Source organism: Buteo buteo, chromosome 16 (assembly GCF_964188355.1).
Source record: "Buteo buteo chromosome 16, bButBut1.hap1.1, whole genome shotgun sequence".
NCBI classification, from domain to species: domain Eukaryota; kingdom Metazoa; phylum Chordata; class Aves; order Accipitriformes; family Accipitridae; genus Buteo; species Buteo buteo.
Window position 1 is genome coordinate 13103407 of NC_134186.1, and position 13499 is coordinate 13116905.

The 13499-nt window shown below is 47.5% G+C and overlaps 1 protein-coding gene across 2 annotated transcripts in view; it reads left to right on the top strand.

Annotated features, from left to right (window-relative positions):
- LSP1 (lymphocyte specific protein 1) overlaps window positions 1–13499 on the top strand; it is a 53359-nt gene that overhangs the window by 30405 nt on the left and 9455 nt on the right. For both annotated transcript variants that reach the window (XM_075047897.1, XM_075047898.1), the window contains exons 4-10: window positions 2788–2983; window positions 3958–4086; window positions 7330–7373; window positions 7551–7632; window positions 7996–8136; window positions 8933–9013; window positions 9907–10021. In XM_075047897.1, coding sequence (XP_074903998.1) covers window positions 2788–2983; window positions 3958–4086; window positions 7330–7373; window positions 7551–7632; window positions 7996–8136; window positions 8933–9013; window positions 9907–9996 — 763 coding nt within the window. In that variant the 3' untranslated portion in view covers window positions 9997–10021. The remainder of the gene's footprint in view (window positions 1–2787; window positions 2984–3957; window positions 4087–7329; window positions 7374–7550; window positions 7633–7995; window positions 8137–8932; window positions 9014–9906; window positions 10022–13499) is intronic.

Sequence of the window (13499 nt, forward strand, 5' to 3'; positions counted from 1 at the left end):
CAGCCTAAAAAGCTGTTCTAAGTTATTGCTGCTTCCTGGCTCATGTCAGCATAGCGGGTGTTGTGGCCTCACCCCACTTTGTGCTTGACTCCTCTTTCAGCAGGGGAAAACAGGCAGCAAAGAGCCCCGAGAGGTGCTTGTGTGCCAGCTGTTTAGTCCCCATTCCCATCACTCTCCCCTTGCTGAGCTGAACCAAACTCCTGCCTTAACTACTTCCCTTGGACACCATCAACCTGCATGTGAACTCTGTGACTCAGCTGTCTCGGCAGCTTGATTTTATAGGGAATTTTGCCCCTGTGATGACATAGCCTCTTCTTTACCCCCGAGACTGAAATAATGCCTAAGATTAATATTTACTGATGAACAAATAAACAGAGCTTGCCTTTTTCTTACCTTTTTCCAAACACTGTAGCTAAATCACTCTGCAAGCTGTACCTTTTCAGCCCTGACCCCATAAGCATTGCTCAAGCACCTCACCATGGTGTTGATTATCACATCTGTGGGAGCAATTAGAAGTCAGCCCCATCTGCTTCTCAGCACGCTGCCTTTTTTTCTGCCTCCCTTGTGAAGAGCTTGTCCGGAGAGAAAGGCTGCTGCTATTCCCTCCTTGGCCTTCAAAAGAGAATTAGCTGGAAGGGTTGTGTTATCCTCTCCAGGAATTGCTCCTTGGATTTTTTATGTGATGCTTGTGTTTATTCTGTAGTAGGTCAGGAGGGTGCTGAGCAGGGGAGGTGGCATCCATAGCAGGTGAAGCCTATCAGAGAGGGGTGCTGCTTTAAAGGCAGTGGCTGGAGGTGAGCAGGCTTTTGGCTGGAGGCTGGTTGGGAGAGGCAGCTGAAGGTGCTCAGACGCTGTGGGCTTCCTGGGAGAGGGCTTTTTGTAGAAGCTAGGCTTCCTTCCTTCCTAGCAGGTGGCTGTGTCCTATAAAGTCCTTTCAGCAGCTTTGCCCTTACTCATCTGCCTCACTCAAAGGACGGGCTTGGAGTGAGCACAGGTAGGCTGGGTGTCTGGCTGGGATGCCCGATGCTGGAACAAAGCAGTGCTGTGGCCAGGGTTTTCCAACTCCCCTCTCTCCTGCTTAACTGAATATGGAGCAAACCCTGTTTCTTCATGTGAAGGATGTCTAGGTGGTGGCTACAAATGAGGCGACAGGGAGAGATGCTCTCTGTTGGATGGTAGCTAAGACAGCTTGTGTGTCCCTGGAGGGCCTTAGTGCTAAGGTGCATTTTCTTTTTGGTTCTGGTTCCCCACTTTGTGGGGGGAGATCCATGCTATCAGCTGCATGCAAGAGGGTGGGAGCTGTGTCAGACTAGCTGCCTCCCATACAAAATTGCTGGGGTACAAAAGGCATCCTATAGACTGCGTTGTATCTGCTGGCCTTAATTTTTAATATGAGCTTGTACTTTAGCTGGAGGCATTGCTGGCATCCTGGGTAAGAGAAACTAGTTATCTGGGCCCTCAGGGCCCATTTGCTGTTGATGACTGCGCTGTTGTGGGAGTATGATTAGTAGCAAGCCAAGCGAGCCAGCAGATGCATCAGCTTTTTCTCCATGTGGTCAGTGAGGAGGGCTGGACGGTGGCTGTCCTGTGAGCTGCCTTCCCAGCAGCAGAGAGGTGGGTGGAAAAGTCTTGCTTGAACTTTTTTTTCATGTTTCAGTGCTGGCTGGTGAGTCAGCCTTGCACTTTGGCAGCTGCCTGCTAGCCAGCTCTCTAGCCTTGCTGTCACAAGCTGGGTGATTTTCTAAGAAATGGATGGGAGGAGAAAGCTATTCTTTGGCTGGGGAAAGTAAGATGACAATAACATCTTGGTGCATGGCTGTGAGCTAGTGGGAGCTCTGGGGTTACGTGCTCCCACTGACTCTGTGCCCAAAGGCACGGGCTGCTCTGCTTTTGCAAAGCTGATTGCTTAAACAATCTGGGTCTCCTCTCTGCAGCCTCAGAGACCTGGAGGAATCCTCTTGTACAAACCCCATTGTGGCTTTTTAAACCTAAGCCAAGGGGTGACCCTGGCTGCTTTGGGACTCCTTTGTTTTGCTGGGCTGTGACATGAGTAAAGGTGTCATTTATTCCAGTGAGCAAAGCTGAGGCTTGGGGTCAGGTGTAGATATAGTGTTGCTTGTGAAGCACTGTGCCTTGGAAACAAAAAAAAACCCTGCGTGAGTGGCTGTGTAGGCTTGCCCTGCAGTTTAGCTTCAGCTAGGGAAAAGGGGAATCTTGGGAAGCATGTTCATGTGTTGTTGGTCGCTTCCCTCTCCAGCAAGAGGCTCTGTTAACATGGAAGATGAGTGCAGGCATAGGAAGGCTGCGTTTGGTGCTGGGAACTGTGGGGCAGTATCAGATCTGTGTTTGTGCACCAGGACCACAGACCACACTGGCTCACCTGGGATTTGGGCTGTAGCTGAGCAGAGAATTGAGCCAGCACCACATCACAGTGGTAGTGTCCTCTCTGCCTGGGGTCTGAGTGGAGCTCTGATCTCTGTTTTCCTGCGGGTCTTGCCCACGGTGAGGCTGGAAACATGCAGATACCTTCAGCTCTGCCACAACTCTTGGTTGAGCTGCGTCTTGGGCATTCAAAGAGTGAAAGTGTGATGCGACCGCTGTCACGTCTGGGTGCCTGGAACTGGATGGGACCATGAAGTGGCTGTGAGCCCTGGTGTAAAACACCCAGCAAGTTGTAGGCTTGGGGGAGTGATAAATTTGTATTTCTAGAGGTCTGAGGCACCTGATGGTGTCTGTAGGCTCATAACAATGTGTTTTGCTTCTTCGACCTCTCTCCTCCACCTCTAGGTCTCCACGACAGTCATATGAAGAAGAGGACGGTGGTGTGAGGGAAGCTGAAGTCAAACTGGAGCAGATCCAGCTGGATCAGGAAAGCCCGGAGGAGGTCCAGGAGGAGAATGTGGTTATCAGGGAGGAAGAGAGGCTGTGCCAGGAGGAAGAACAGCTCCAAGACCAGGAGGAAGAGGAGAGAGCCGAGCAAGAGGTGGGATCAGGAGGAGCTAACCACCTCCTCTTCCCAGGGCTGGTGGCAGAGCTGGGGCTGGGGGCTGCTCTCCAAGAACTCAGCTCACCATTGCTGCTGACGCTGCTGGTTGTTGAGCCCACGCAGGCATGCTTTCACGGCATAGCCGGGGGCTGGTGCCACTCTTGCCTATGTGCATTCTTGGGGTCACTGCAGGCAGCCTCTGCCCTCTTGCAAGGGTGGTGTGTTTGCTGCCAGTGTTTGTGGTGGTTTAGTCGTGTCCCTGCAATACTTAGAAGGAAAGTGCTACCATTTCTCCTGTGGTTTTGTGGGCAGTGAGTAGCTCTTCAGGAAAACTCAAATCTAAACTTTACTGCTTGTTTTTCTCTTCCCAGCCTTTACTGCATCTTTGGAGCACTTTGGCTTGATGCATCTCTAAATCTTGCATTGCTCCTTGCTGAGGTTTTCTTTCTTTGCTTTTCTGACAAGGTGTAATTCCTGGTTAATGAGAGAGACAAAGCTGCAACTTGAGTGGTGTGCAAGTCTGTTAGAGTGGCTGAGCTGTTGTTGTAAATGGATTTTGACTTGCGGAGGCTAGCATGCTTTTTGCATTTGAACTGTGCGTGTGTCTCTTTCTAGCCCTTTATTCTGAAGGCAGCTGCTCTCTCTCCTTGTGGCCTCTAAATGAGAATTTCATGTTTTCCTATCTCAATAGTGGTAAGAAATCTTTATTAACTGATGCAAGGACCTCTTTTGATACCATTTTGGAACCTTGAATCTGCAAAATTTCTCTGATTCCTCCCCCACCCTCAAATGACACATGAGCTTCTTCCTGGATGTTTCAAAATTAGATGATGTGAACAAAAAAGTTTCTGTGCTCACGTGTTTGTTTAGTGTGATGCAGGAAGCCTGGAAAACAGGGGAAAAATCACTTTTGTTGCACAGTAAGCAGTTTGACCAGCTCATTTCCTGGCTTGTTAATTTTCTGCATTCAGGAAAAGAAGAGAAGAAGAAATGAAGAGGAAGAAGAAGAAACACCAGAAAAACGCCAGAAGGCCCCAAGCCCTGCCAGCCTGGAAGAAGAAGAGCTGTGTTCTGACCACACCGCCATGTGCTCCACGAAGGTTTGTGTTCCTCGGGCCCCTCTGGAGGCATGGTAGCTATTGCAATAGAGCATCTAATGATGAGGAAAGATGATCCAGGGCTTACGGTAATGTAGGGTGTGAATCCTGTTATTCCACTCCTGCTACAGGCTGGGACAAATCACTTGATCTGTTTCCCTCATCTTCCTTGGTTGTCAACCTCCTCTCCTCCTTCTTTGCCTGCTTGAGCTGTTGGAGGCTGTAACTGTCTCTGTGTATACTTTGCCAATCACTGAAAAAGTCTAAAGTTCGTTGAGGACTCCAGAGAATTTTGTAATACTGAGAAAGATGTCTGTGCTTTCAGCTTGTGAATTTGTTCAAAGACTAATCTGAAAATGAAATTTCCCTTCCCCCCAAAACCCCCAAAGCTTGAAGCACTGGTATTTCCCTATCTTACTTGGAATAAAATCAGAAAGTATGACTTAAGTTTTTTAAACATACGGGGATTCCTGATCTCTGAAGCATTGTGTCCTTCCCAATTGCCTCTGTCTGCACTGATGCTCTTGTGAAACTTCCATTTTTAACACCACCTGAATTGCATCTCATGACATCTGTTGCATTTACTACAAATCCTCAGTTCTGTGCATGTGCTTTTAAATACAATAGATACAGATAAGTGATTTCTGTAGTGAATGGCTTTTTGTCTTTGTCAGCCCTAAGCTTGTTGATTATAGCAGTGAGGGAAATGGTGAGGAGCCTGGGTAGCCTGTTAATCTGCTGATGGTATTATCTTTGTTTTTTTGCTTTTAGATATGTGCTATTTGCTTAGTCATTATTTCCTGGATGGGGAGGATTGTATGAACACTTCCTCTTGCACCAGTAAATAGATTGTAAGAGGAAGGTTTCATCATCTACAACCATCAGATTCTTGCTCTTTATGGAGAAGCCTTTTTAAAGTCAAATAAAAAGAGGGGAGAAGGGGTGGGTTTGGATGCAGACCACATGCTAATGTTAGGTTTGAAAAGTGGAGTGGGGGTGGCCAAAGCATATCCCTGGAGTGGGACTGGTGGGGAAATACGGGAAACGCTTCTAGTGCCTTTTATGTGCTGAAACTTTTGTCATTACAACCTCAGAACACAAATGGCTTCCTGACCTGAGCTTAACTGCTGCTGCTAGGATTAGCCCAGGGAAAGGTTTAGAAATACAGTCTCTGTGTTTTATAACAGTGATGTCAGAGCTCACCAATACACAAAGCCAAAAGTAAAGCTGTTCAGGAAAAATATGAGCTTGGGATCCTTCCAAAGGAAGGAGGATCTTTACACCCCAGCTAGCAGGGCTTTGTGCAAACACTAACAATTAAACACATTGACCACCAAGAAGGTGTTTTGGCACAGGATTGCTCAACAGAAACACTGCTTGCAGTGGAAAGATGAGAGTATCTGCAGTGGGTGGTGAGGTCCCCTGCCAGCTGTGGCTGATGGAGGCCGGGTACACATCTGGGGCAGGCAGATGTTGAATTGCAGTGTGATGGGGTGTTTGGGGTTCGGAGGGCCAGTGTGCCTGGGGGCTGAAATAGATGTGTGGTGGCAGGGAGGAATCCTCATACCAGCCCTGTTTTGTCCCAGGCTTCTTGTGAGCTCTGAGTTTTGAGGTTGGCTGAGTGAGGAACTGTGGTTTCTTCTGGCCTTCAGAAAGCACTTTGGACCAGAGAAATCCACGACTCTCGCTGCAAGGAATTGCCCTACTGGGCAGGGGGCGGTGGTCTCCAAATAGCTTAGGGAAAGTTTGTTCCTACCTAGACCGTCATGCTGAGATCTACTGTCACCTACAGCCTTTTCTAGGCCCCTCTGTGTTTAACTTGATGCTCATTTATGACCTTTTGGAAGCACATGTGGGTGGCTTGCATCTGCACAGCATCTCTCTGGCAGGGTTGGCAAGGTTTTTTTGTATTGATATCTTATCTACTTGTGGTTGAGAAGCTGACGTATAGGCAGGGATCTACCAGATTCCCCTTTCAGGTGTTGTTATGCCCCATGAGTTGCCAGCCTGCCCATTAATGTCCCAGAGGGATGAGCAACCCAATCTCTGAAGTCCTGGCTTGGAGGCAAGCATCGATTCCTGCAGCACCGAGGAAAGGAGTAAGCTGGCAGCAGGCAGACAGCCTGCCCAGCAGAAAAAGCTGGCTGGTGGGATATCTGTCACACTGCTGTGTTGGGACCATGCAGAGTGACTCTCCCTAGCACATCTCTGTTAGCCAGGGTTGCACCATTTGATGGTTGTGCTCTTCCCTAATGAGCCTTGTGCTCTTGGGCACTGCTGTTAAATGTGGCCTCTCTGTGATGCTGTCTTGTCTTCTGCTTAGCTGAAATTTAGCACCGGCATCCTGAGAGCATCTTAAAATGAGCACTTAGTGCTGCTTTTTATCTGCTAACTTGGTAGGTAATGTTTCCCCTGGCACAGGCAGCAGTTATACAGGGAGAGAAGGCTCCTTGTTACTTGGTTGCTGCTCCTTGGCTCTGTAGGAGCTGGTGTTAAAAGTGAGCCTCCACTTTGGCTTTAAAGTGATTTTTCTCTCTGTGTTCTTGTTTGTCGGGGCACGAAGGAGCTGTGAGGTTTAGCAACATTTCAGCTTTCATTTATTCAGTGGTTGTGAAGTGTTTGCTTGCCTTCCTGTCTCAGCCAAAGAGTTCTTGCACAGGAGCCTCTTGTGCAAAGCTCTTCCCTAATGGCTTGACATGAAGGGCTGCCTTGCAGGTGGCTCCATGTGTTGACTTGCCCTGTCTGTGTGCTTCTCTGGTGTGGATAAGTTGATGTAACTCATGCCTGTGCTGCTCTTGTGCTTGGGTCCTCTTCTGCAGACATGGCTGGCAGTGCCCCTAGTTTTTCCCCTTGTCTTTCCACACTTGCCACTTTCTCTGTTGTCTGGCTAGGAAACCAAGTGTCTGAGAGATACCTAGTCCTTGAGCAGAGGGAGTAGAGAAAATGGTCTTGGTTTCTGTTTCAGCTGTCAGCCCAGCTGCGTGCTGTTGGTTTGCCCTGAAACTGGTTGGGCTGCTGCTGTGCACTGGTGCTTTTGGTTGTGATTCTGCTCACCTGCCTTGGAAAGGGGATGCTCACTGTCTCTCTAACCAGTGTGGGAACATGGGACTGAGGCATTTCTAACCAAAATCTGGGTGAGGGATCAGGGAAGAGAAATGTTTTGCATTATGGTCAGCTGAGGTGACCTACATCCACCTGAGGTCCATGGACAAAAGTAATGTCTTTGTCTTCTCTCTCCCACTTTAGATCACAGACAGAACTGAGTTGCTGAACCGCTCAATAAAGAAAAGGTATTTCTAGGGTTGACTTTGGGGTAAAGCAGGTCCCTTCCTGCAAATGGAGGATGCTGGAGGGCCCTGCTGTGGGGAAGGGCAGGAATGACAGGCTGCCTGTGGCCCTCAAAGTCCTCCCTTCTTCTTGAGGCACTGAGGGATCACCTTAATCCTCTTGTCTCCTCTGCTCCTCAGTAACAGCATAAAGAAAACTCAGCCTCCCCTCCCTGTGTCGAAGATCGATGACAGGCTGGAGCAGTACACACAGGCTATTGAGGTGGGCTGCTGTGTTGTCTCTGTGTCCCCACTCCCCAAGGAGCCCTCTTTGCTGGGCGTTCCCCTCCCACCGTGCCTCTTAGTCTTACCATCTGGGAGGTGACAACGTTTCCCCTTGGGTGGCAGCAATGCTTTCTCTTGTCTCTATCTCCCTCCACAGTATAAAGTAGGTTTCTTTAGTGAGCTGTCCCATCTTTGTTTCCTCATGTTCCTTGCTTAAAGGGTGGAAGTATCTGGCAGAAACTAGCAAGACCCTACAGTCTCCTTTTACAGCCCCTCATCCCTGAGGACCTCCAATTATGGGGGGTGGTGGTGGAAAAACCACACACTCCCTGATGGTGTTCTTTCTCCATTTATTTTCCAGACATCCACAAAGGCTCCAAAACCTGTCCGGCAGCCCTCTCTTGACCTTCCCACCACGAGCATGATGGTAGCCAGCACAAAAAGCCTCTGGGAGACTGGAGAGGTCGCAGCTCAGTCTGCCACGAAGTCCCTGCCCTGTAAGGTATGGCATTTGCAGGACTTGCCTTGCTTGTGCAGTGGCAGAGGGGTTGGCCTCTGGGCACAACACACACTACGTTTGCATTAACCTGTTGGTACGGCTCATTGGTGGTGCCCACCAGCTCTAAAGGCATCTATATTAGAGGTCCAATTGTCTTCATCAGGATGCAAGGTGTACCACCTCAGAGCTTTCCTTCATCTGTGCTAGGGCCCCAAATTATTTCTTGGTGGCACAGCTAGAAAGCCTTTGTGATGCTGGCTGAGGCTCTGTTCTGAAATGGAAATAAAATCAGCTGGTGGGGAGAATGTGTGTGTCTTCTGCAGGGGCTAGGACTGAGCACCAGTTGTTGAGCACAAAGTTGCAAGATGATAAACTTGTACTTGGAAAATGCAGAGTATTATGTATTGCTCTCTTAATAATTTCAGTTTCTGGTAATTGAGAGCGAGGCTGATTCTGTAACACATTGGTTGCAAACCTGTGTTTATGTGAGCAAAATTCCTTCCACACAAGAAAAGCCTTGATGTTAACATGTCTTGAATAGTTGACAAACTTAAGAAAATAAACATCTTGGATCTCTGATGCAGGCTCTTGTTGAAGAGAGTGAGAGGAAAACATAGGATATACTGGGAATAGGAAGAAGTTTTCACAGTCATGGGGTTTAGCTGCAGCTGTCATAGCTCAGATGATGTGCTATTATAAATAAAAAAGGACATCAGATGTGTGGGTTTGAAAGGGACGTGAACAAAGGCATGTTCAGCAGCGTTAGCAGTAAAGGGTAATGAGAACATCATCTCCTCAGGATATCGTGGCTGGAGACATTGTGAGTAAAAGAAGCCTTTGGGAACAGAAGGGCAATCCCAAACCCGAGACCAATATCAAGGTGAGTTAGTATCTGTGTGAGTATGAAAGCACTTGGTCTGCTGTGAAAAAAGAGCTCTTGGCCGGATTGGAAGTATTGAGAAGATGGTGAAGTTCTGTTGGGACAAGGGCTGCCTGTATCTATCAATGCAATGGCATACCTGAGAGCTCTTCCTAACAGTGAGCTGCTATTGCTTCAACCCTAATAAAAATGGGGGCAAAAAGTGTTTTGTAACCAGTAATACTGAAGGGCTTCATGACTAGCATGTTGTTCTCAGCCCATGAGTTGGGAGCCCCAACCTTCTAGGCTCAAATTCAACTGCACATGTGAGTTACTTTGGTCTTGTTATGCTTTTTAATCTTGAGAATAAATAAAACGTGCAAAATTAAGTGGAACTGAACCTAAGACAGTACCAACACTTGCACGTGGATCTGGGGTTTTGTGCCTACTGGTACATTTGTGGGAATGCCTATTAAAATGCAGCAAGCGGCTGTTGCTCGAACTGTCCAGGCTGGGAGAGGAAGATCAAAGTATCTTGTCTGTTCCTCAGTCGGTACTGCTGCGAGTATGTGGTAAATGAAACTGGCTCTTGCTATGGGTGAAACCAACCCTGGCTTGGGAGGTCTGGGCTCTTAGAGAGCCCTGCCTCATGAGGCCTGGTGTTCTATCTTCCCTTTCCTATTACACATCCTGTGCTCGCTATGTTACTTTATGCTTACAGAAAGCGGTGGTCAGTTTGTGCAAAGAGTTTACGTGGAAGGGGCAAGAAGGGAGTACAAAGTAGGCTGACTCCAAGCCCACTGGGATTACAGACAACCATATCGCATACTCCTCTGGCTTCAGATATTTGATCTTGACTGCCTGTTTGAGGGAGAAAAATGCTGATTTTGGCTCTTTCTTTCTCTCCTGTTCAGTCTACTCCTTCTGGCAAAAAGTATAAATTTGTTGCAACAGGCCATGGCCAGTACAAGAAGGTGTTGATAGATGATGCTGCAGAGCAATAGCATGCCTGGAGAACTCATTAACCAGGTAGGTGGAGTATGACCTTGTGCTGTGTAACAAACTCCTGGTGGTGTTCTGGCAAGATGTTGTGGTTATTTCTGCCAGCTACACTTTGGGCAAGTTGGAAGGTACTGTATGGTAACACCTGGAGCCTTGCTACTGGGCAACGCCTGACTTTGAGCTGGAAGGGAGTGGGTATACAGCAGGGGTTTGTTTTGGTCTCTGAATTTCTGATGCTGCTAGGAAGCTGGATACCTGTGTTAGTTTAATCTGCAGAGGAAGTCCCTTAGCTACTGCTGTTAGGGTGAAGATGTATTTGCCTTTGCTAGTTCAAAGGAACAGTCTGTAATTGCCTGTTTTTCTTATGCTCTCTTATGTTGCAAGGGAGAAGTAGATAGCTAGAGGTCATTCTGTCTGAGCGTAGTGGCTGATGTACTCCTGAAATTCAGATGCTTCTGGGGTCTAATTCCCAGATTTACTGAATTAATCAGGGGAAAAACTTTTAAATTATTTCAGTAACCTCTTGGAACCAGTCCTTAATAGGGTTGAGTGGGGAGGACATGAACATCTGCTGTGCTGGGTAGACCAACAGAGCAGAAAAGACTGTCCTCTGATGTTCAGCAAGGGGGGAGGCAGAGCTGGGTTGCTGTTTCTGGCCTCTTGCAACAGTCTTTGGATCTCATGCTCATATTGTGTTTATGTTAATAGATATCCTGGTGTTATCTTGAGTGGATGATAGTAGAGGGCTGTGGCAATAAGGAGGAACGGTGTAGAGGGAGGTGATAACTGGTTGGATCCAACCAGGCAGCATCTGGCACAGTCAGAGGAGAGGAAGTTGTCAGGGGTGAAAACAAGCTCATTCTCTTTTTTCCTACTATAAAAAAGAAGCTTTATTTCATAGCCAAGCCTATAAATAGCTCTGTCCGCTACAAAACACCTTTTGTTTCTGAATTCTTCTGAGGGCTGTGTTCCCCACCCCCCCCCCCCCAGGAGCTGACTTTTGAGTGCAGCATGTTGTTTTGGGGTTTTTTTTGCTTTTGTGGTGTCGATTTAGAAGAGAAGATCTCTGGAATGCCACTTTGAGGTGGGCAGCAGTACAAACCCAAGCCTGCCCAAAGCTATGTTTTTAGATGTAAAGAAGGAGGAGACCGCAGGAGTTGTATCCTCGACTTGCTTCTCTGCCTGTGGCTTTCAGAAACCTATTTCAAGGTCTCCTTTCTGATCAGTCCTCTTCTTTTTCCTGAAGTCTGTTTCAATGCAGTGGGTGGGATCCTACTGAACTTAAATTCTTTATAGCAAACAGGTTTTGCTAGGTTGTCAGCAAACAGGACTCGTTTGCCCTACTTCAGCTTCTGCAAGGAGCTCAAAGGAAAGTGCCCTTGGCTCTGGTCTTTTTCCAGCATCCTTTCTTGAAGGGCCAGTGACTGTCACAGGATGTCCTCTAGGATCCACCCAGTACTCCAAACAGCCATGGCACAACACTGTTGCCCTGTGGGCTCATTCACAAGGAAGGGTTTTTGACTGTGAATAGCAAAATGACTGTGATAGCTGAAGGATCTTGGCTTTTTTATCATCTTAGGTTTTTAGCTGGCTGTTTTGTGTGCTGTGAGGTCCCTGCTCCCCAGCTCCTCTCAACCCCCCTGAACTATGTTCATCCTTTTTCCCTGCTGCCAGATCCCTTCGTTGTTGCCTTTTTGCTTCCAAACCCTTCTGGCTCACCCCTGTGTCGCTTGCTCAACACCACCTTATCACCTTTCTAGTTCCTTAAGCACAGGTACAGTTTTTCTTCCTCCTCCCCCTTCCTGAGCTGCAGGACCTCTGAGCAGGCTGTGGAGCAAGAGGTGTTCTGTAAGTGGCAATTTGGGCTCTTAGCAACTGCCTGAGGCTGTTTGACACTGAAAAACAACAAAACTCCATGCCCAGCAGTGTTCCCCTTCCCTTGCTCAGCATAGCACATCAGGCTGGGACACACTGCAATGGTTCCCAGTGCAGAGCGACTGGTGGAAATCTGTTGTCTCCAGGCATCTGTTCTCTCCTCTGTGATGCTCTCGTGCCAGGGTCTGTCTCTGCAGGACTTGCCATGCCTGCTGTATGCCTCTGCCCTTCGCTCCTGGGGCAAAAGAGCTAAACCATGTAGCCATACCTGCCTTCCTCTGCTTCCCACTGTGAGAATCGCTCTCCCCACTTGTGATTTTCTGTCCTCCATCCCTGTGCAGTTGGGGCTGAGTTGTGGACACAGCCTGATGGGAAGCCCAGCAGATGCAAAACATAAACCTTATGTGGGAGTCACTGGTTTGTCATCCTCACTGGGTGGTCATCCTCACTGCAGGACACAGTGGATTGAAGCACAATTGCTTCTGAAACCATCTTCTATGGCCAGATTCACATAATCTCCCAAGTGTAATCAATATTGGCTGTTCTGCTTCATGCTAATGCTGTGGATCTTGTGAATGCAAACTCTTGTGCATAGGTATCCATTTAGCTGTGCTACAGTAAAGTGCCATTTTATCACTGTGTGGTAAGGTCATCTTGACCTGCATTAGGCATTCTACAAGTTTTACACTGCACTCTTTGATTTTTTTGATTTTGTGTTGCTGTGTGGATCTCTCTCTATGGCCTTCTCTTGCAGCATGTTGAATTATCCTGCAGAGGCTTACCTGGGATCCACTCGTGATTACTGGCACATTTCTAACCTACCTCTTTTCAGCTTTTTCTTGGAAAACTGGGGGATTGGCAAAATCCAAAGTTTAGATACTTGCGTTATTCCTATCCCCCCTTTTTTTTTTCCTCCTTAGAATAGGCGAAGGGTTACAAAACAGAGAGGATAAGACCAGCAAAGGGAAAAGTTCAGAGAAGGTTTGATGATAACTAAGCTCTTCTTATAGCATCATTGCAAAATTCGAAGACTTCAGAAAAGCAAAAGGGGCTTTTGGTTTTGTTTCTGTGTCTGGTTGCAGTTTGGCTTGGGGAAATTTTGGTCAGCTCCATATCCTCTGTGCATGAAGAGAATGTAAAGAGCTGTGTATTGAGTTTCCTGTTTGGACTAAACATAGCAATCCTATATTAGCTGTGTAGGAACATCCCAGCATATGACAAAGTCCCTTGTGAAACAGAAGTAGCTGATCTCCAGATGTCATGCTCATAAGCCTGGTGGCAATGGAGATGCAAAGGGTGACTGAAATGGTGGAAAGCACAGTTGTCTCTGTGGATGGACAGAGTTGGGGATTTTGTTTTAAATACCCTTTTTTTCAGGACATCAGGCACGAGTAGGTATGCAACTATTGCGATGATCCCCCTGAAAACAAGACTACATGCGGTTAGCAGAACCTCCTGGAGAACAGCACCTTGTTAAATACAGAGTTGGATACCCACATACTGAAGCAGGCTCTTGTTGGTTATCATGAAAACATCAGTCCCCAGCTGTACTTAAAAAAGCATGGTAAAATACCTAACAGAACCTGATTACTGCAACAAAGTTAGTCTTCTGTGTGCTATGATTTAGTAG